Source organism: Varanus komodoensis, unplaced genomic scaffold, assembly GCF_004798865.1.
Source record: "Varanus komodoensis strain SLA01 unplaced genomic scaffold, ASM479886v1 scaffold43, whole genome shotgun sequence".
Lineage (NCBI taxonomy): Eukaryota > Metazoa > Chordata > Lepidosauria > Squamata > Varanidae > Varanus > Varanus komodoensis.
In genome coordinates, this window is record NW_025335985.1 from 8,354,748 (window position 1) to 8,376,991 (window position 22,244).

The 22,244-nt window shown below is 65.0% G+C and overlaps 1 protein-coding gene across 9 annotated transcripts; it reads left to right on the top strand.

The window, feature by feature from the left end:
• Positions 1-303: 303 nt before the first annotated feature.
• On the top strand, positions 304-22,244 carry TPM2 (tropomyosin 2). Of its 9 annotated transcripts, none has more exons than XM_044443979.1 (9): positions 304-496; positions 849-974; positions 11,399-11,532; positions 14,005-14,122; positions 14,266-14,336; positions 15,829-15,904; positions 16,115-16,177; positions 19,742-19,811; positions 21,273-21,399. In XM_044443979.1, exons 1-9 carry the CDS (start codon positions 383-385, stop codon positions 21,356-21,358), a joined length of 858 nt encoding a protein of 285 aa, XP_044299914.1. In that variant the 5' UTR covers positions 304-382; the 3' UTR covers positions 21,359-21,399. The 9 variants fall into 9 exon arrangements, with proteins under 9 accessions (XP_044299914.1, XP_044299907.1, XP_044299906.1 ...); XM_044443972.1 differs by lacking the exon at positions 21,273-21,399 and adding an exon at positions 20,037-20,152 and having other exon boundaries at positions 305-496; XM_044443971.1 differs by lacking the exon at positions 21,273-21,399 and adding an exon at positions 22,005-22,244 and having other exon boundaries at positions 312-496.

A 22,244-nucleotide genomic window follows, 5' to 3' on the forward strand; every position in this document is an offset into this window, starting at 1 on the left:
AGCGGCCCCGGCCCCGGTGGGGGCTGGGCGGGCAGGCGAGGACGGCGCTGTTGGCTCTCGGGGGGCAGGCCCGACCCGTGCGCAGGGCTGCCGCAGGCGCGCGGAGGAGGGGAGCGCCGCGCAGGGCCCGGCCAGCTTGGCCGGCCGCCCGCCCGCGTCCCTCCCGCGCCGCCCGCCGGCCCGTCTCCGTCAGCCTGTCCCTAAAAGGTGCTGCTCGGCCGGCGAGGGAGGGACTGGCCCCTCCCCGGCTTTTAGGCAGAGCGAGCGGCTTGGGGCGCCCAGCCAGTACCGCCGCTCCCGACCCCGCTCGCCTCTCCGGCTCTCGCGCTCCCGCCAGTCGCCCGTCCAGCTCGTCGAGTCCTGCACTCGCCCGACCGCAGCCATGGAAGCCATCAAGAAGAAGATGCAGATGCTGAAGCTGGACAAGGAGAACGCCATCGACCGAGCGGAGCAGGCCGAGGGCGACAAGAAGCAGGCCGAGGACCGCTGCAAGCAGGTGACCCCCGGCCCCTTCCACACCGCCCCCTGGGCCGCAGCCTCGCCGGGAACAGTCCCCCCCCCCCCCCTCGCCCGCCGCCCCCGGCCCGGGAGGGGAGCTGGGAAGCACGCGGAGCCCTGCGGGGGTCCTCGCCGGGCGGCGGCGGCGGCTGGAGGGTCCCCCGCGGGGCGGGTGCCGAGACGTCCGCCCTGCCCGCAGGGACAGGGGAAGAAGCCCCTTCCCCGTAGTCCCGGCAGCCACCCTCCCGCCCTGCCCTCCGCGGGTCCGCCCGGCCGCTCGCGCATCCCTTCCCGGGCGCGATGCCGGCTGCGCCCTCGCCTGACTGCTCGTCCCCTTCCCCGCCGCGCAGCTGGAGGAGGAGAAGCAGGGGCTGCAGAAGAAGCTGAAGGGCACCGAGGATGAGGTGGACAAGTACTCGGAGGCCGTCAAGGAGGCCCAGGAGAAGCTGGAGCTGGCCGAGAAGAAGGCGGCGGACGTGAGTGCCTCGGCCGCGGCGCCTGCGGGGGGCGGGGGGGGGCGCCGAGGGGGTGTCGGGGGACCGGTCCGACCGGTCCTGGGCGGCGGGGTCCCTTCGCGGGGCGCGGGAGCGCGTGCGCCGGCGGGCGCCGCGGATGCTCAGGCTCGCGAAGACGCGCCCGCTGCCCGCGCCGGGCCCCTCCGGGCTGCGGGCGCGCGGGCGGATTGAGCCGTCACGGGCCCGTCGGGGTGGAGCGGGGCGCGGGAGCGGGCCCGGCATGCGCTGGCCCCGGCCCAGCTCCGCGCCGCCGCCCGCTCGGGCTCCGGGCGCACCAGTCCCCTCGAAGGTGGCGGCTGCGGAGGGACAGGTGGCTCCCGGCGAGGGCGGGCGGCAAGAGGCCCTCGGGCGCCCCCGGGCGCGGGAGGGGGAGGCGATGACAGGCCGCAAGCGCGGGCCAGGCCGGCGTCGAGGAAGCGGCAGCTGCCTCGCTGGAAAGACGAGCCCGCGCGGGGGACGCGCGGCTGGATGTCCGCGGGTATTTGGCACCCTATAAATAAATGCGCCTTCCGAACCGGCTGAGTTTCGGGTGACAGCCCATCTGGGGAACTGGAGGAGCCACTGAAAGGAGCCGCCGCCCGCCCGCCTGGAGCGTGGCCAGACGGGAGCGCCATGGGTCCGGGCAGCGGACTTGGAGGGGCTTGGGTGACCGAGCCCGCTGGCAGGCCACCCCGGAGTGTGGGCCCTGCGGGGCGCCCGTCTTGGGGAGCACCCCTCCTCGCTCTGCCCTGGGCCTGACCTCCAGCCCTGGCCTGGGCTGCTCAGGGTCCCCCCCCCCCCCCCCCCGCTTGGCCCCCTTGGACTGAGCTGCGGCTCGGAAGCCCCGGGCTCCCAGAGGCCTGGGGGCAAGCAAGGGCAGGTGCCACTGGCTGCCCACTGGGCACACAAGGCTCTGGCCATGACTAGAAACAGAGCCTCATGGGGAGAGAGGGAAAGCGTGGGGCACGAGGAGAGCAGGCTGTGGGGAGAGGCAGCTGCCACGAGAGCAAGGCCCGGACCTCTGCTCATTCATCGCGGGGTGTGGGACACAGAATCATGGGCTCCGGCTGCAGGAAGCCACGTCCCGGCTGGATACCCTCAGGTCCCTTCCAACTCTGTCGTCCATGGTATTCTGTGTCTCTGCCGCTGCCTTCCTGGCACTCGCCTTCTGGAGCAAGGGGCCGTCCTGGGAGGCACCTGGGCAAGGGGGTGCCAGGCTGAGGGCAGAGTCTTCTTCCAGCCACATGCTAATGGGCACAGTGTAGGGGTACCGCCCCCCACAGGCCCCATAGGAAAAGGTCCCTCCTGTGGCCCTCTGCTCTTGCTGAGGCCTGTGTGGGCCCACAGACTCTTCCACACACGACGGGAGCGTTGGAGAGGCACTGGCCAGACCTGCTCCAGCCAGGCCTGCTGCCTGGAAGGCGCTAATGTGAGCCAAGCTGGTGCTGATGGGTTTTGGCGGGATCCCTCCCTCCCTCCCTCACTCTGGGAGCCACCTTCCACCGCAGGCTTGCCTGGAAAGAGCACCAGCCCCTGCCGTGCTGCACCCGCTGGGAGCCATTGTCTGCCACCCTCCCTCCTGAGTTGCGGGGCACTGTCTAGCGGGCGACAGGGCTGGTGATCTTTAATGCCCGGCTCTTTCCAAGCTGCCTCGCCTTGCATCAGACCCAGAACGCACTGCAGAGAAGGACCTTCTGGAGGACCTCTGCTGGCCCTCCCCCCCTTCCTCCCCAGCCCCAAAGACAGCTGGAGGAGGGCCAAGGCTCATGCCCTGTGGGCCTGGGGAACCGGGGCGCTGGCCACTCCACCAAGAACAGCACAGACCCAGAACTTTGCTTGCAGTCCTTGCCTTGTGGAGCTGATGATTCCCAGCCCCTCCTGGGGAGGCGACTGCACATCACCCCTCCCCGTTGGCCGATCAGGCCCCAGCGCTGCTCTGCATCATTCCCTGCCTTTGCTCTTATTTGGCGATTCCCTGAGCAGGAGGAGGAGACTGGACAGCTGCTTGGCAATCCCGCAGCCCCTTCATCCATCCCCCCCCCCCCCGGGGTGGGGCTGGCACTGAAGCCACTGTGGGGACACTTGCCTGAGAATGCAACTGCCCTGCTGCCCCAGCCCGTGCGGGACCACCCGCCCCCACCTCCCCATTCGACACACAGGCTTTCCCCCCATGCCCCCCTCCCGCATCAGAGGGACACTGGCTCCTTCTCATGCATCGAGGTGCCCTGGAGAGCCCCAGTCTGCCTCGGACATCACGCTTCCGGCCACGTCCCTGGGCAGGGGCTGCAGGGGCTTGCGGAGCCACAGTGCTCGGGGGGGGGGGTCTTGGCACCGGTCAGGACTGCTGCAATGCCGTGGGAGTCCCAGGGTGCACCCCCCAGACCAGGGGGCATGGCTGGAAGCGCCCCCAGAATCCTCAGTGATGCCTTTGCCAGGCCTGCCCCACCCCCACCCCTCTCCAGAGCACATCCTCCCGGGCAGCTGCATCGCGGCCCAGCTCAGGGGGGGACGTCACTGCCTCATGGCTGGCGGGCCCCAGTCTGGGCAAAGGGAATCCAGGGAGCCTGGCCTTGGCAGGGGTTGGAGCCCCGCCTGGCCAGGTCCTGCTTGAGGCAGGGAGGGAGGGTGTTCCCAAGAGGCACCTTTGGGCGGCTGGCCCCTCGTGGGAGTGCTGCCCTCAGGCGGCCTTGGTCAGCAGCTCAGTCTCTTCATGCTCAAGGCATTCCCTGCAGTAAGACAGGCTGAGGAAGGGGTGGGGCGGCGGGGGGGGGCCGTGGCAGCAGACTCCCGGCCGAGGCAGAGCTTGTGCCTGCAAGAAGGCCAAGTCCCTGCCCAGGCCGGCCAGGCTCCCCTGCGACAGGCCCTGCCTCTTGTCCCGGGACACTTTTGCCCTCTGGAAGGGGGCCCCCAGGCAAAGGAGAAACCACAGCTCAGAGGAGGAGAGCGAGCCCATGCCTCAGCACTGCCTCGCCACCGCTCAGGTCACCCACAGTGCCTGCTCCGCTTCCCAAGGCGCTTTGTTCCGGGGTGCCAGCACGTTGCAGACCAGCCTGTGTGCCCCCCCAGGCACCTCACCCCTACAGCCACTCCCGTCCTGGACTGCCACCTGGGAAGGGCCGCAGCTTGGCAGTTGGCAAGCTGCCTGTGAGGCACCCTAAGCAGAAGAGGCAGGATCAGAGAGAGGCAGGAGGCAGGCAGAGTGGCGATGCAGCAGGAGCCAGCCGCTAGCGTGTGGGCAGCCTGGGGCAGCAGTGGGCTTGGGGCCCTTAATGGCTGCGGAGGCAAAGCGAGCCAAACAGAGCTGGGAGCTCCACGTCTCGGGCCCTGCCCCTTGTCAAGGGATGGACAGCACACTGACCTGGCCTGGGAAGCTGCAGTTTGTGGGGGGGGGTCCCCTTCTTCTCGCAGCTGCAGACAGAAGGAATCCTGGAAGTCTCCAGAGGCCTTCCCAAACTCCAGCTGCCAAAAGAAGGTGCGTGCTGGAGGCACTGCCCCCAACACTCCAGTGCAGAAAGGCAGCTGCTGCCACAAAGCACCCCCCGGCCCCGGCCGCCAGAGGCAGGTGGCCGGTCCTGGCAGCCTCCTCTTGCCTGTGCCCAGAAGTGGCCCATGGAGAGGAGCGGGGCTTCCCTCCCCACCCCAGCTAATCATGCCGGGGCGCCCACCTCTACCGCTTCAGTGGCACATGGAAGGACTCCTGGGTTCCGTGACGTCCCTGCTTTATCGGGTCATTCCCATGTGTTTGGTTTGTGGATCACTTCCTCATCCTTCATCTCTGCTTTTGGCAGCCAGCTCAGGCTCTTCTCACCTGTGACCACAAAGCACGATACCAGCATTTGATAGGAATGTGGCTACCCAATGTAAAGGCTACGTAAGTTCCAGGAAATGTTTCAGTTGGTCACGAAGATCAGCACTTTCCCACAAAGCCTCGCAATGCAAGCAGATGCGCGCAGCTTATCTGGTGTGGCAGCTTTAAAGCGTGCTGCACGTTCCTCTCTAAGACGCACCCGAAAATGATCTGAACCAGTCCAGACGGCTGCCTGTGGAAGCCCAGAAGTTCCAGGAACACTTAACAACGCTGTGCGGGAGCGAAGTGGCCCACGCTGCTTCGGGGTGACACAGGCCATCTTGCTGGCCACGGCAAACAGTGCTGGGCACAGAGCGGGACAGGGCTGCAGCGCCACCAGCTCTCGGGAGCAGCCCTCTTCTGAGGGGGCAATGGGGCTCCCAGACAGGGCGCTTCGCCATACCTCAGGAACATCGCTGGACCCCGGGAAGACGGGTGCCATAGCAAGCCCCTCTCAGTCTCCGTGGCAAGTGCTGTGTGGCCACTTACTCCCAGGGAGCACAAGGGCCAGGCCTGGATGGCTGCCAGACACAACGACCGGGCCCTCTCACAGATGGACGAATGCCACGGGCAAGGGGCCGCAAGTGAGGAAGCCACGTGGTGCCCTGGGGAGGCTCTGAAGGCCAGGCGCCTTGCACCAGCTCCTGGAAGTCTGCCTTGCGCTTCCTGACTAGCTGGCTTTTCCCACCCCGTTTTGGGGTGTGCTACTGAGTTTGCCTCTGGCACTGACCCCGATTCCCTAGATCCTTGCATCACAGTGAGGACACGTGGTCTGCGAGGGAAGAGAATGCAGCCCTTGCCCAACGTGGGCATCAAGGTCTATCCAGATGTCATGAGCAAGGAAGCAGGCCGCATGGGGGACTGCGGAAAACACAACCTCTTATCTGTGAGCACTGCCCAAGGACCCGGCGAGCATAGGGGAAAGGACCTTTAATTGGGATGCTATTTGCTGGTAGCCACTGGAAGAGCCTCGCTCGGCCACTGATTTGGCTCAGTCGTAGGATGCCCACCAAGTCACATCTCTTTAGATTGCTTGGGGAGTCATTCAAAACTCCCATCACATCAGTTCAGCAGGAATGTTGTGCTGCGGATCAGGAATGGTACCACCAAGTCCATGAAGTCACCAGCATGGTTAAGGAGCAGTGTCAAGGTAGCTGTCAGAGAAATGAAGGCTCCCCAAAGAAACCAGGTGTCTTATCCTAATGAGGAGAACGAAAGGGAACACCAATGCAAGCATCAGGAGCTGGAAACTAGCTTGGGAAGCAGGTGGCCTGCGGAAAGATGGTGGAGTTAAAGGTGTTCTACAGGAGGATGAAGAGAACTTCAATGGGTTAGAATCAGAATAGTAGAGCTGGAGGGGTTCATGAAGACCATCAAGTCCAACCCCTTGCTGATGCAGGACACCGATTTACAGCATCCCACAGTTACTTGGGTCTGTCTTCATAGTACAAGGTTTCACAGAGCTGCCCATGCCAGAAATTATATTTTCAGGCAGGAAGTCTGAGGAAGTCAGGCAAGCAACTTTATTGACAAATTGAAATACCTCAAATTACTGGCTCCAAATGGTATCCCTCTGTGGAGAAGGGCCAGGCCTTCTTTTCACAGGTGAAGAAGCTGCTCCCATAAATCAGAGAGATAATGACTTTGATTTAAGCAACTTGTTAACAGCTCTCAGAGAAAACACTCTGTTACATAGCTAAACTCACTGAGCTTTTCTTTCTGAACTGCTGAAAAGGGGGGAGCATATTCTCATCACCGAACAAGTATTTTTAAGAATCATAAGTGAAATTATTGATCTTTGCATGGAAATACATAACTTTTCTCCAAGATCATCTGGGCCTTGTGTTCCTGGGGTCCACTGAGATTCCCTTTCCTGATATTTTCTGCCATAACTGCATTATACAACCCAGGAATGCCTCTCTGTTTTGCCATTCCACCTGAACGTGTGTCGGACAATGAAACCCAATTAAAGGCAGCGGAATTCTAGTCATTCTGGACAATGTACAGCCTCCGTTTCCCAGGCAAGAAGGAGCAGCTCAGGCTGCAATCTTGGTCCTCGCTCATTCTTTTAAACTGCAGCTTAATTAACCAGAGAGGGCAAAACTGCACCTGCGATCCAGCGCCAAGGAAGAACATTCTCCTCGAAGTGTGGCCAGAGGCGGGCAATGCTTTCCGGGCCAGAGAATCCAGCGGGCTTGGCTTCCCGGGCGCGACTTCTCGCGCAATTCCGTGCCGAAGAACTGTGCCCGAAGCCGCAGGGAGAGCGGCCGCGAAGGCTCGGCGCAGGCGGCGGCCGCGCGAGGCGCGCAGATGGCGCGCCGGGGGCCTATTCCGCGGAGAAGGACTGGCCGGCCCGCGTCCTGCCCCTGGGTGCCTGCAGTGCCTGCCTGAGCGCCGCGCCGGCGGGCGGGCGGAGGCGTCGCGGGGTCCGCGGGGCCGCCTGTGCGCCTCGCTCCGCAGGCAAGCCGGGGAAGTCCGCGCGGGGGGCCGGTGGCACGTGAGTGGCGTCGCCCGGCCGCGGGGGGGCGCGGGCTCAGGTGTGTCCCGGCGCGGCCGGGCGCCTCCGCGGCGGTTCTGCGAGCGGTGCCCCGGCCGGCCGGCCGGCCGGCCGGCCAGCGGGCGGGCGAGCTTCACTTCACTTCAGGCTGCCGACGGGGGCGGCAGCCGGGGACGAGCCCGACGACGCGGGCCTCCGGGGCGGCTGCTCGAGGGGAGCCGAGAGCGGGCAGCGGAGCAGAGGGGAGGCTCCGGCGGGGAGAGCCAGCGCTCGGCCGCGTCCCCGGGAGGCGCCCGGCCGGGGGCTCGGGGGTCTCCTCCCGAGGCGGGCATCGCGCGTGGACTTGGCCTGCACGGGCCCGCGGGGGCTCTCCGGACGCGCGCTCTCGTCCGCGCCTGCCGGACACCTGGGCGCTCTGCGGGCGGGCAGCGCGGAGGTGGCCCGCAGCCGCAGCGGCGGGCTCTTTAAGGGAAAGGCCGCGCTGCCTGCGCCGGAGGAGGCGGAGGCGGAGGCGGCGCGCAATGGGCCGAGCCGGCGGGGAAGGAAGGAAGGAAGGAAGGCGGAGGAGGAGGAGCCGCGCTGGGCCGCCGCGCTTCCCAGCCTGAGCGCGTCTTCCTGCTGGGCGGGCGGCGAGCGAGCGAGCGAGAGAGACGGGCGCAGGACACCGGGCCGGGAGGCAGCCAGCCAGCCAGCCCCGCAGCCAGTGGGCCGATCGCCCCCCGCGTCGCCAGGGGCCCCGCCGACCGCGCGCCGTGTGCCGGGAAGATGGCCGGGAGCAGCTCCATCGAGGCGGTCAAGAAGAAGATCCAGACGCTGCAGCAAGTGGCCGACGAGGCCGAGGAGCGGGCCGAGCACCTGCAGCGGGAGGCGGACGCCGAGCGCCAAGCCCGGGAGCGGGTGAGGACCGGTTCGCCGCGGCCGGGGCTCTGCGCCGCCACCGCCGCCGCCAGGCTCGCCCGCCGCCGCCCTTCCCGAGGGGCGCGTCGCGGCGCTTTCCGAGGATGCTCGCCTGGAACGGGCGCCCGGGAGGGCTCGTGCTGGGGCTGCAGCGCCCCGGGGGGGCGGGGTTCTCCGAGCATGTGCAGAGCGCCTTGCCTCGCGCCTCCCCTCAGCCCCCTTGCAGAAGGCCTGGCTTTGGAGCGGGCGGGGGAGGGGGAGTTCCTGGCGCAGCCCAGGCCCGGACGCGGGGCGGCGGCCCCCGCAGGGGCCCCCGCCTGCCCCGGGTTCCTTCGCGCGGCGCTCCGCGGCTGCTCCTGCAGCAGCGCGCTTCGCCGGAGCCTCGGCCCATCCGGCTGGGGGGCAGCGCGGGGAGGAGGGGGCATCCGCGCCCATCTCTCTGCCCCTCCCCACTTCCTTACGCAGAGCTTTCCGTTTTCGAGGCCAGGCCCCACTCGCGTGGGGCTGCCCTGGGCGAGCGGCGGAGTCCCGCCTCGCGCGTGAAGATGCAGCCTTGCACGCCAGCGGCCCCCCCCCCCCCCCCCCAGCCCCCCCCCCCTTTTTTTTTTCCACCCTGGCCCCCCCCCTTTTCCCGGCGGGAGGGCTCCCACTTCGCATGTGGAAGCCACATGGAGAGCGCCGGTGGTGTTGGGCGGGCGGGCGGGCAGCCCCTGCAGACACCAGTCCTGGGTGGTCCGGCCTGGCTGTCACGCTTCAAAGGCGGCGGCCTCCTGCATGTAACAGGTAGCTCTTGCTTCTAGGCACCTGCACAGAGCCCTTTTGGCACTGTTCTTTGGTTGGGTTGGTAAAAGAGCCCCTGTGCCCATTGCGTAGATGGGAGAGCTGAGGCCAGGAGTGTGGGATGGCGCTGGGTCTGCATGCAGCTGCGTTGAGGTCTGAGTTTTGGATCCCCCCTCCTCCTCCGGGGGCCGCTGCTCATACCAGCCCTCAGGCATCTGCTGCCTCCATTTGCTGATTGCACCTTTGCTTGGCAACCTCGGGCGGAGGAGCGGTTGCTTGAGCTTGCTGTTGGCCTTCGATGGGGAAAGGGTCCCCAGGTTGTCCCTGTGGATTTGGGCTTGGACGGACTGGCCAACTGCCGGATAAGTGCCTGCCTTTTGATCCTTGGTGGGGGGCAGGGCTATGTTTGGGGGACAGTATCTTATGGGGGTGGGGATAATAGTAGTTTGGCCTCTAGCAAGAGGAGAGGGTTGGACCTGAGGGGGGTACTTGGGCAGCACTTTCTCCTTGCGGCCCCTTGGAGCCACTCCACCCCCCACATGGGCCTGGATTGCTCCTCCGGCCCAGACAGTAGAGGAAGATCAAATACACGGACCCTTCAGAAAGGGCCTGGTTGGCTGGTCGTGGCACCAAAGGCGTTGTGCAGCAGGAGGGGAAGCCGGGAGGACTCCTTTGCCTGCCAGCGTGCGGAGCAGGGTGTGCTCTGCTGGAGCGGGCTGGGCTGGGCTGGGCTGGGCTGGGCTGGGGGCGGGGGCCCTTGTGGGCGCCTCTCCCCTCATCCTTGGGATGCTTTCATCTGCAGGCTGGGAGGACTTTCCCAGCCAGGCCGGCAGGGAGGTTGGCCGTAAGGGGCCGAGCAGAAGAAATGGCCGGGAGCTGTCCTGGAGACAGAGCGAGTGCCCCCGAGAGCAGCTGAGGGGGGCGGCTGTTGCGTGGGCCGGCCTGCAAGCGTGCAGCCTTCCTGCTCCAGCGGCTTCATCCAGAACGGCCAGCATGGGCGCCGGGGCCGGGCTGCTTCACTGGGGCCTTCCCGCTGAGCCACGGCGAGGGCCCTCGCCTGCTGCCTGGCCAGGGCCTCGGTCGTCCAAACGTGGGTTGTTCTGCTCCTGCGGTGGTGCAGTCCCTGTGCAGCCTCCCTGGCCTTGGTCTCCTGCCGCGTCCTTGGAAGATTGGGTGAAGTGGTGTCTCCAAGCGCCCGGTGGCGGTGAGCCGTGGGGCCAGGGCAGCCGGTTCCAGCAGCTGGGCACTCTTCCATTGCCCTGGGGGGCTCGCAGCCTCCCTCCTGGCCCTGGGCACCCCCCCACCCCGCACAGGGGCAACAGCAGGGGCCGCATCCCCCAGGGAGGACATGGGTCCTGCCGGCTGGCTTGTCCTCCCGTCATCCCCGCTTCCTTCCCCAAGCCCAGCGTGTGCCCTCCCAGGCCTGGGAAGCGGCTGGCTCTTGACCCCGGCCGCCTGCAGGCTGGGCCTGGCTCTGCTCGGGGCTCACGCAGGCTGTGGCGGCGCCTCTTTGTGGGCCTCCCCGCCCAGCCCATCCTGGCCATCCCGGCAGAACGTTCCTCCCTTGCCTGGAATGTGGGGGAAGGAGGAAAGCCGCCCAGGCTCCTCCCTCCCCTTCAGTGGGGGGTGGGGGAATCCCACCTCAGTGCTTGCTGTGGCAATAAACAGGAAATCCAGCCCCCGCCCGCCTGCCCGCCCGCTCTCCGGTCCGTCCATCTCCTTTTTGGGAGTCAGGCTGCTCCGAGGCATTCCTGCCGGTTTAGTCACCGCGGCGCATCCTGCTCCTTGTGCCCCACGGGTGGCGCGGCTGCTCCCTGCGCCTGGTGGGGCTGCTGCAGCCCGGCGGCCCCTGCGAGGGAGCGAGATGCCCCGCAGGGCAGGACTCGAGGCGGCCGGCAGCATGGACGGGCCGAGGGCCGGCGGCAGGGCAGGGCAGGCGACTCACGCCTCTCAGGGGCCTGGCTGCCTGCCCCCCAGCCCCAGCCTGCGCCGCCAGTGGGGAGGAGCGCTGGCAGCTGGGCAGGACTTCGGGCGGGCTGCTGCCGGGGGCGGCCATGCAGAGAGCTTCGGACCCAGTGGGCCACGTGCGGCGGCCGTGCTTTCCTGCCGCTTCCCAGGACTTCCGCTTGCTCCCGGAGTCACGGGTCTTGCGGGCTGGAAGGGCGGCTTTCAGGGCGAGGGTAACTCCCTGGTGGGAGCTGCTGGGTGGAGGCCGTGGCAGGGGCAGCATCACCTGCGTGGCCTCCAGCAGGGCGGCCAGGGTGGGCTGTGCTGGGCGGAGCACAGGGGGCGTGGGGGCAGCAGGACGGCATGGAGGCCCCTGGCAGGACTCTGCATCCGTGCTCTGGGGTGGCGCTCAGCCCCTGGGCCCTTCGTCCCCTGCAGGCGGAGTCTGATGTGGCATCACTGAACCGGCGCATCCAGCTGGTAGAGGAGGAGCTGGACCGTGCGCAGGAGCGCCTGGCCACCGCGCTGCAGAAGCTGGAGGAGACAGAGAAGATGGCTGACGAGAGCGAGAGGTAGTGGGCCATGGGTGGTGTGGCTGGAGAGGCCAGGGGTGTGCGGGCAGCAGCACCTCCTGGGTCTCTTCAGGCGAGGGTGGGCCACCGCGGTCCGCGCCTTTGCTAGCCCTTGTGCTGGGCCACTTGTCTGGGGCTAGCCCGACACACGTGCTTGACAAAGCGGGGACGGACGGTGGATGCTGCATTGACCCCTCGGACCCGAGCGCGGCCACCACCAGCTCCCTGCTCGGAAAAGCGCACTTGTAGGTCAGAGCAGGAAAATGCCCGTGCCGGGTTGCGGTGGATCCTGGGTGAGCCTTTAAGGGCAGCACCGGGCACGACTGGGAGTGCAGGAGGAGCTGGATCGGGCCCTTCCTGCCTGGGCTTCTGTTCACACTGTGGCCAACCAGCTGCCACAGAAATGTGCCAGCAGGACAGGAGTGGAACAGCACCCTGCTGCCCACGTTCCCCAGCGGCTGCAGTACATCGGCACACTGCCTCTGATACTGGAGGCACCATGTACTTATCAGGATTAGTAGCCGTGAGGAGCCGCCTCCTCCAAGCAGATTCCACCATATAGCTTGACGCTGTGTGAAGAAGCCCCCTCTTGCCTGCCCTGGCCTCCCATCCTTCAGCTTCACAAGAGGACCCCCTCGTGTTCCGGTGTCATGGAAAGACAGAAATGCCCCTGTATGTTTCGGATCGTTCACCCCTCCTCATGGTGCTTCTCCTTGCCTTTTTCTGCTTTTCCCACCTCTCCCGGCAGTGTCCTGCTAGCAGCGCCGGCTGTTGGGAAAGGCTCCAGCCCCTCCTCCCTCTGAGCTGCCCTTCAGATCGGAAGTGGATCCCTGCCCATCCGCCTATCCCACTTTACGGCCAAAGGGAGCCTCTGGACATCCTTTATGTGCTGTCCGCCCTGAGGCGCAGCAGATGGAGGGAGGGCTCCAGGGGGTGAGAGGGGGGCCTGCTGCTGAAGGATGCAGAACGTAGGCACAGGCCCAGGGCCAAAGCAGAGGCCCAAACCTGGGCAGGAGCATCTGGCGCCTGACCTGCGGCTCCAGTGCACACGAGAGCAGCCGGGAGCCAGAGGAGCCAGCCAGAGTCCCTCCTGGCAGGCAGAAGCAGGCCAGGAAGCAGCCGGTTTTCGGCCACATTAGTGAATAAAGAGAAGTGAAGCAGAGAGAGGACCCAGGGGAGAACTGGAAAGGCAGGGTTCGGTGTCACCTGTTTCGAAAGGGCAGAGCTGCTGTGGGGATGGAAGGAAGGGCTACATGACGTAATTTCTGGGCCTAGAATTTTTCTTTCTAGTCTAGCAGTGAACTTCTTAGTTCTGACAAGACTATTTGGGCAGGTAGCCTAGTAAGTGCTTCAGAGGGCTTGGGCCAGACATGTCCTGGGGCGGAGCATCAGCCCTTCGCAGGTGGGGGGAGAGCCAGGTGACTCAGGTGGTGAAACCTTTGCCTTGTCTGCTGAGTGCTGCCTTGGGCAGCGGGCACGCAGCCGTTGTGCTGGGGCTGGCACCGCTCAAGTGCCACGAGGCTCCGTGGCCTCCCCGCAGGTTGGGCACCACTGCCATCACCTTTGCGGCAGCGGCCAGGAGAGCAGCGGCTTCCCGGGGGCTCGAGGCAGGTGGGGAGAGTGGCCCGTGCTGCCGGGCAGCATCCCTCTCCCAGGAAGCCTCCGGGAGCCCAGGTTGGCTCACCAAGGGGTACCTGCTCGGCACGCGCATTTCCGTGTGCGAAGGCCGTGCTGCTTTCACCACTCCCGCCAAACGGATGGGCGAGGGTGCAGCGAGGGCCTTCTCTCCGGGCTGCGGTTCTGGTGGCCGTGGTCGAGGCGCCTGGGCAGTGTCCACACCCGGAGTGTGGGAGTGTGGGCAGCGTCAGTGGCACAGGAGCCTCCATGGCTCTGGAGGGGCAGAGGTGGGGCTTGCGGCCCCTCGCCCGGCCCGGCCCTGTGCAGCGCATGAGGTGGCAACCCGGCCTCCTTCACGTGTGTGGGGGGGCTGCGGCAGCAGCAGCTGCGAGCAGAATGAGCGAGGGGGTCCATCTTCAGCCGTGGCTTGAAGCCCTTCGGAAGGGGAGGGGAAGCGCCGGCTGGGCCAGACCTATTGTCCGTCTGGGCCAGCATTCCACGCACACAGTGGCAAACCAGCTGCCCGCAGGACGGGTGCAGGGCCCCCCTGCCCAAGCCACTCAGCGGCAGCCGCCACCTCTGGTGAAGGAGGTAGCCCATAGCCAGCAAGGCTAGTGGTCACTGACGGCTTCCGGCCTCGTGAATCTGTCCCGTCCCTCTAAAGCTGCCCAGATAGGTGGCCATCACCGCTTCCCATGGGGCGGGGCAGGGCGGGGAAGGGGCCTGCAGCCCGAGGGAGCAGCGCAGGGAGGAGCTAGGCGCCATGAGTGCCCGCGCTTCCTCGGCTGGCGTGCGGAGGGCTGTGCCAGGCCGGAGGGCTGATCCCTTGGCTCATCTCCTGGTTGTTGCCCCCAGAGGAATGAAAGTCATCGAGAACCGAGCCATGAAGGATGAGGAGAAAATGGAGCTCCAGGAGATGCAGCTGAAGGAAGCCAAGCACATTGCGGAAGAGGCGGACCGCAAATACGAAGAGGTGAGGTGGGGCTGGCCGGCCGGCCGGCTGCAGATCTGCGCCGGGGCAGGAAAGTGGGGGGAACACAGCCGCATCAGCTGCCTCCGGTGCCGCCCGCCTGTCCCCGTGGCTTCCCGCTGACCGGCCTCTGCTTGACTTGGCAGGTTGCTCGTAAGCTGGTGATCCTGGAGGGAGACCTGGAGCGCTCTGAAGAGAGGGCAGAGGTGGCCGAGAGGTGAGTGTGGCCCCCGGTTCGCTCCTTCCCGGGCGGGCCAGCCGTGCCCCAGGGCTGATGCTGCTAGCCAGTCCGGGCTCCCGAGCGTGCGTTTTGCTGGGAGCGCCAGCCGTCTTCGCCCCAGGAGCCCTTGCCCATCCCTGCGCACCTAGCACGTCTTGCTGCCCTGGGGGTCGCGGGCTGGGCTGGGGGCCGGGATCTCCCTCTTCTGCCTCCAGGGCCGTCTCCTTCGAGCCATTTGTGGCAGAGCCGGGCCCACAGCTCCGGCCTCCTGCCCGTCTGCTCCCTCGCTGGTCCAGAGGGAGGCCTTCCCGCCGTGTCGGGGGCAAAGCGCCCGCCTGGAGCACACAAAGGCGTCCGGCTCCTCCCCTGTTCTGTAGGGCCCTGCTTGCGGGAAGCTGCCGGGCGGCCAGTCTTCCTGCGGTGGCCGCCCCTCTCCCCGTGTACCATCAGGGGGGCTGCAGGGGTTGCCTGGCCTGGCGTGCCCCAGGTCCTCCCTCCCCCTGCTCTAAAACAGACCCCTTTCGGTTGCAGAATCAAGGGGGCCAGCGGGAGCCAGGTTCATTTTGCCCGCTAGCCATTTCTTGTAAATGTAGCTCCCAGTATTTCACCGGGCCATTCCCGCAACCCCCACGGTGCCTCCTTGGTGTCCCGCCCCCTTCGGGGTGGCCAGGCCCGAACACGCGGGCCCCTCCGAGAGCTAAATGTTCCTGCCCCGCCTTGCCTTCCCAGCCGCATGAGGCAGCTCGAAGAAGAGCTCCGCACCATGGATCAGGCCCTCAAATCCCTGATGGCTGCCGAGGAAGAGGTACTGAGCGGGGGCCCCTTGCCCCCATCTCTCCCCCACTCGCCCCGTCTCAGCTGCATACGCCTCTGCCTGCTCTCTGTCCTGCTCGTCCTTCTCTGGAGCGCTTCCTTTCGCTGTGCCGCCGGTGCCACTCGGTCCCTGGGCCGCCAGGCGCCCCTCGCCCCGCACCAAAGCGGCTGGGCTGCCGGGACACGTGAGGAGCCAGCTGCCCCAGCTGCCCACCTTCGGAAGCGCTGTGCCTGCTGCCCCGGCTGGTCGCTGGGGAAGCCGCTCACGGGACACAGGTGGCCCTCCTGGCTGGGCCCCGGCGGAGATGCGGCCACGGCCCACCGTGGGCCCTTTCTCGGGCTTCTGTCCCTCAGAGCAGCTGCTGGGCTGAGGCTCCGCTTGCAACAAGCCGGCGGGTCACCCAGGGGGCCTGCCCACCCCAAGGCCGAGGCCAAGGAGACGGTGCTCTGGCGGGCACGGGCGCCCCAGCGGTACTCCTTTCACACCCCTAAAGAGGAGCCCGGCCTTCTCGCCCTTCCTCCTGCTCTGCCTCTCCTGCTCCTGCTCCTCCTGCTCCTCGGGCATTTCTCTGCTCTCTCATCTGGTTCTCCCCTCTTCCTTTCTCTTCCGCCTTCTGCCCTCCCTCCTCACCCTGGCTCTGCTGTTCACCTGCCTCTCTCTCTGGCTGGGACACAGTAAATGTGGTGACCTTGAGGAAGAACTGAAAATTGTCACCAACAACCTCAAGTCTCTGGAAGCTCAGGCAGACAAGGTAGGGGGCCAGGCCAGGCCTGGGAGTGGGCTGGGGCTGAGAGAGGAGCCCCACAGTGGCCCCAGAGCCAAAGGAAGGCCTTCCCGGGAGGGCTGGGGAGAGGGAGGGATGCAGGTGGGAGATGAGGTCCACGGCGGCGGGAGGGGGTGTTCCAGGGGAAGTGGCAAAGCATGGCCACCCTTGACATGTTTTCCTTCTCCCCCACCTCAGTATTCCACCAAGGAAGACAAATATGAGGAGGAGATCAAGCTGCTGACAGACAAGCTCAAAGAGGTAAGAAGCGCTGGAGGGGCTGCCAGGGGCAGCCATTTCAGGTGCATGTGCGGTGGGGACACAACATCCCTCCCACTGTGTCCATCCTGCTGGGCTGAGAGCCACAGTTCTTCCTCCAGGCTCATTCCCCAGCTGCAGATGTTGCCAGGATCCAGGCTGGGACCTCCTCCATGCATGTGCCCTCCTGGGGGAGGGACAGTGAGACGGATTGGCTAGACTTGGATTAACTAGGCACACTGAGGTGCGGCCGGATCAGGTTGCACATCACAAGCCAGCGAGGTTGGCGAGCGTAGCCCCTTCCTCCCACCCCACCCCACCCCACCCCAAACTCTTCCTCCCCAGCTGTTCTTTCCACCGTGAGGGGGTGGAAGACCCCTTCCATGCCTCCCCCACCCCCGCCACCAGTGTGCCAAATAGCAGCATTTCGGAGTTTGTGCTTTGGGGCATTGGGCGTCCATGCACTGCAGGCCCAGCTCCAGGGACCAGGCGGAGGCCGCCAGGTTGATGGACAAGTGCGGTGGACACGCACGTGAGCAGGAGCTTGTGCCAGCGTCCCGCAGTGATGGCTGTCCCCTGAGCTCAGGTCGCGTGTGATGGGTCCGCAGGCGCGATTGGCCCTGGCCTGGCCTGGCCTGGCCTCAGTCTCCCCTCCGCAGCATCCCCTCTCAGACCTAGGCTGCAGTGTCCGGTTGGCGTGGCCACCAGGGCACTGAGCCTCCACGGTCTCTGCTGTCAGGCCAGGCACTGATGCTGCCTCCTTGTCCCCCAAAGGGGCGTGGAGGGGCACTTCTTGCATGTGCCCCAGGCGGCTCCTGGAAGGAGCAGCACTTCCACGGCCGGCTTTGCAGCAGGAAACTGCTGAACTGTGGTGAGCTAGTGAGGTTTTATTCTGGCCATATTTTTTAGCATTTCCCAGAACTTTTCCAGTTGAAAATAGCAACATGGAGAAAGTTTTTCTTTCCAAATGCACCAAACAAAGCTTTCACGGCCGAGCTCTTTACAGCTGTGAATGGGAGCAGACCTGTTTGCTGTTCATCCGGCTGTGGCCTGCAGAGGGAGGCTGCCGCTTGCCCGAGACTCTGCTCTGGGCTTGTGCCACACTGCGGTCCTTTCTGCAGCCAGCCCTGGTGCAGTGTGGAAATCAGTGTTGCCTCGAGGAAGAGTTTCCGTTCCCCATTTGTCATCACTTTCCCTGCCGAGTCTTCCACGGCACTTGCTCTGTGGAATTCCCCCCCCTTCCTTCACCTGTGCCATGTCAGCAGCCCTTTTAGAAACTGGCCTTTCACCCCATGGCAGCTGTTGCCCTCACAAAAACGAAACATCGGGGTGGGAGGCTGCTCAGAGGTGCAAGCCTTCCCCAGCACACCCGGCGGAGGTCTGGGAGCTGCCCGGCCCCTGTGCAGCCGCACACTTGTGCGGGTTTGCAGGCCACTTCCAGGCCTGGGGACGGCCGTCCTTGCGCTTTCTCTCCCCCCTCCGGGAGGCAGCGGGTGCAGCCTGTCGCCGGAACAGCAGGGCTCTCTTGCCAGCAGGAAACCGCAGCTTCGCTCGAGCAAGGGGCAATCTGGGCTTTCTGTGCGTGTGCACTTCCTGCACCAAGATCTGTGCAGGGTTTGTGCTGTAGCGTCGTCTGTGACTTACGGCAGCCTTACGAATGGAAGCCCCGCAGGTGCCTTGTCCGTGACAGCCCCACGCAGCTCTTCCGAGCTCACGCCTGCGGCTTCGCTGAGGGAGTCAAGCCATCTCATATTCAGCCGTCTTTTTCTTCTGCCTCCGGCTTTCCTCTTGCATGAGGGAGTTCTGCCCTCCTCTGCAGGGAGTTCTGCTTTCTCATGATGTGCCCAAGGTGCAACAGCCCCAGTGCCGTCACCTTTGCTTCTGAGGAACCCTCTGTCTCGATTTGACCCATGTCGCACTTGCTCCTTTCTGTCGGTTCGAGGTTTTCACGGACCTTTCCTCCAGCATCATGCCTTGACTACTCCACTTTCCTTCTGCACTCTCTGGGTTCCTCATCCAAGCATCCAGTATTCGGGAAGCCAATAATGTGGACAATCTTGGCCTTGGTCTCCAGTGAAACACCCCTGCCTTTGGTTATCTTTCCTAGTTCCTTCCTTAGTGTCCTTCCCAGTTTCAGTGTTTGAATTTCTTGGCTGCAGGCTCCCTTTGAACTGACCACTGAGCCAAGCTATGCAAAAGCTGTAATTCTTCTGCAGTCGTGCTTTTTGTTTTAATATTTCACTGCAGTCCTGCTCCTCTTTCACTTTGTGTCAGGAGTCATTCCGATTTGCTCTGCCAGTGCTATGGTAGCAGCTGCTTATCTTAACTTACTGATGTGCCTTCACCAATTTTCACTCCTTCCTCGGAACCTAATCCAGTTTTCCTTGTGATACATTCTGCATACATACTGAACGGGGGGATAAAAGAACCCTTGCCCGATGCCTTTGCCTATGGAAAACAGTTCTGCCGCTCTGCACGTGGCTCTCGCCATCCTGAGTTTCTCATGGGCCACACAGCTAAAGCCTTCCTCGTAGACCAGAAAGCAAGGACTGATCAGCTGCTGAAATTCTTCGGTGCATATTTGCCAGGAAATCCTGGGAGGCTGTTACTTTTTGGAATCCAGCTTGAGCATCAGGGATTTCTCTCTCCGTGTAGGGTCATTCCATTCTGTGAGGTGTGAGGTGGTATAGAAATGGGAATAACAACAACATTGCATCACTTTGCTTGCGTGGGAAACTGGTGCAAAGGTGCGGTGCTTGCTGTACCCTTTTGCGTCTCCTTTCTTGGTGACTGGAACGTGCGTGGACATCGCAAACGGGCAGGTTTCCTTTTGCATCTTGTTGGGTCTCCCAGATCAGCACAGACATCCAAAGGATGTTGGCTCGCAGCGAAGCACCTCCTGCTGTCAAACCCGGAGGCACAACTGCTCTGCCTGTGAGCTTCCTTCCTGCGTCTTCTGCACTGTGGCGTTACGCATTGGCCGTCCTGGGCAGGTTCACTTGAAATTCCACCTCACTGGACAAAATGCAACCCACATCCAAAGAACTGCACATAGGATCAGGTTGTGAGTGCCCAGAACCTTCTAGAAGCAAAGGCCAGACCTTACTAGGCAAAAGATTGTTCCTTATTCATTAGTGGTGCTAAAGTATTTTGTTTTGCTGCCATTTGACCCCAGAGATCCCCAAATTGCATATCAGCATATTAAAAGGCAGTAAAATAAGACAGAATAAAAGAACAGGAAAGAAGTCATCAGTCGTCAGGTGGAATCACTATAGGACAGTGAAAAGAGGGGTGAGGATTACAAATTCTTCCCAGCCAGAAGCGTGAAGGAGAGTTGTGCCAACCCTGCAGGCACGGCAGGAAAGCTAAGCGGCCCTCCCCGTTGGAAGCATCACAGGGTCCCCCCGGCCTCAACGCATGTCGGGCTGTTGTCTGTCGGGGCAGGTGGCTTCACTGCCGTCCCTGGGGGCAGCCCGCCGATGCAGCGGGGGGGGGGCACTGGGGCAGTCGCTCCACGCCCCTGAGTCCACTTCTCTCCCCCCCCCCCTTTTCTGCTGCCCACCCCAGGCTGAGACCCGGGCAGAGTTTGCTGAGAGGTCTGTGGCGAAGCTGGAGAAGACCATCGATGACTTGGAAGGTGAGGAGTCCCACCCGTGCCGAGGCCTTGGTGTGGGATGGGCGAGCTGGGGGGAAGGGGGGGCCGTGCGGGGAGATGCCTTTGTGTGACACCCCCATGCCTTTCCATCTAGCCCTGTCTTCCTTTCTCTTTCCCCCTCTCACATTCACTCTTTTCTCCTCCCGCCTCACTGCTCTGCTCGGCCCGTGCCTCACGCCCCACCTCCATCCTCCTGCCCCGCTGCAGACGAAGTCTATGCCCAGAAGATGAAGTATAAGGCCATCAGCGAGGAGCTGGACAATGCTCTGAATGACATCACCTCCCTCTGAGCCCCCCGCACGGCCGCTTCCTCCCCCCCGCCCCCCCACCGTTGCCTCATCTGTCTGTCCATCCCCGTTCACCCCCCCGTCCTCTCCACACACGCTCCCTGGCCGCTTCCCGTGTGCCTCCAAGTGTCCTTATGTGCGTGTCTGAGGGGCAGGGGGCTCCGTGTCTTCTTTGGGGAGCCCCCACTATGTGAGGAGCGATGCGGCTTCTCCATGCCAGAAGTGCCTTTGCAGGCAGAGCTGAGAGGAGGCCGCGGGGCTCCTTGGGGCTTCGGGGCCAGGCTGTCCCGCGGGGGCAGGAGCAGGTGGGAAGGGCTCCGAGCTCCTTGTGGCGGGGGGAGGGCAGCCCGGGGGAGCCTCCAGATCCCTGCTGTGCCCCCGCCGTGCGCTCTGCTTGTCTGTCCATCCATCCGTCTGTCTGTCCTCGCACTCGCACGGTCCATTTCATGATGCTGTTCTCTTCTCCTCCAGCTTTTGGGTCAATAAACGGTCTCCACCAAGCTGCCTCTCTCCTCCACGCCTTCCTTTCTCTGCGCTGTTCCGGCCATGCGCCTTGCACACCCCTCGCCATGCCCGGCCGGCGCCGCCTCTGCTGCGAGCCCCTCCCGGGGTGGGGTGGGGTGGGGGGCGCATCCCTGCCTGTTCTGGGAACCTTGCAGCTGGCGGCCTGGGGGGTGGAAGAGCTGGGAGAGTGCCCCCCTCAGCCAAGCTTGATCCCCCCATGTGGTTGGGGCCAGGCACCCATCTGGTGCAGTCCACGGGCCTCTGGCAAGCGTGGGCCCCCGCACCCACTGCCTCTGAGACTGGGGGCGGTGCTTGTGGGCCTTTCCTCGGGGGCCTGAGGAGCAGCTGGACCCACTGGCCTTCCGAGGGCCAACTGCGTCCCCCCCACGCTCCCGCGTCCCCTGGGCCGGCTGCTCCCGGGTGCCTTCCCTGGTGTCCTGGGGCCAAGGGGGCTCCGGCTGCGGCCTGGGCCTTCTGGCTTTGTTCCTGGGGGCAGGTGGGAGCTCCCCAGGTGCCGGGAGGGGCGGCCAGAGGCAGCAGGGGGCGGCTGGCGGCGGCCTCAAAGCCAAGGGGCTGCTCTGCACTGATGGCTCTTTCCTCCTCCTTTCTCTCTCCCTTTTCTTCCTGCTGCGCGGACGTCTCTCCCCTCTAGAGCGCTCCCGGCGGGAGGCGGAGAAAAACCGTCTCCTGGCCAGCAGACTGCAGGGGGTCCTGCACGGCCTCCACCACCAAGCCTGAGTGGCCCGGCTTGCTGCCCGCTGCCGGGCCGGCTCCCCCCCGCCCAGGGCCCCCGTCACAGGGAGGGGCTGCCCCAGCCCCGCTCCTTTCCGTGGGAGTGGATGGGCCGGGGGGCGACTAGGGTGGGGGGGATGTGACCGCCCTGGAGAGCCTGCCCCGGTGCTCCCAGAAGGGGGGGGCTGGCCCCAGCCTGAGCCGGGGGAGGGGCTGGGCTGGGCCGCCCTCACACATGCTCCCTCGGCACGTGCTGGGCAGGGTGTGGGGGGAAGCGGCTCTCTTGCGCGTCCTCCTGCCACTGCCACCCCCCACTCCTGTTGGTCACGGGTGGGCCCCCGCCGCGGGGCTGCATTGCCGGCAGCCAGGGCTGGCGGCTCTGGGCAGGGCCACACGGCCGGGCGGGCTCCGGGCCCTGGGCCTGGCCTCCCGTCCAGTGCCAGCCACGCGTTCTGGCAGCCGTGGGGAGGGAAGGGGCAATTCCCAGCCACGGAGCTGCCGAACTGAACCGCCCTTCGGCGCGTGCGTGCGTGCGTGTGTGTGTGCATCTCTTCCTCTCCCTCCGCTGCCTCCTCGTACTCCTCCCCTTGGTGGCGGCGGCCTCCTTCTCGCTGTGGATGTGCCTGGGTGCCTGGGTGCCTTGTGTTTGCAGAGAACCTGGCCAGTGCCAAAGAGGAGAGTGTCAGCATCCACCAGGTCCTAGACCAGACGCTGCTGGAACTGAACAACCTGTGAGGGCTGGCGCGGCGGCCCCCGGCCTCTCCAGCCACGCAGCGGCCCCACCAGCCCCACCAGGAGAAGGGCGGTCCCCGGCCCCAGGCCTGCGCAGGCCCCTCTGGGGCTCTGCCTCTGCACTGCCCCCCAGCCCACACATTAAAGCAAGCTGAACGGA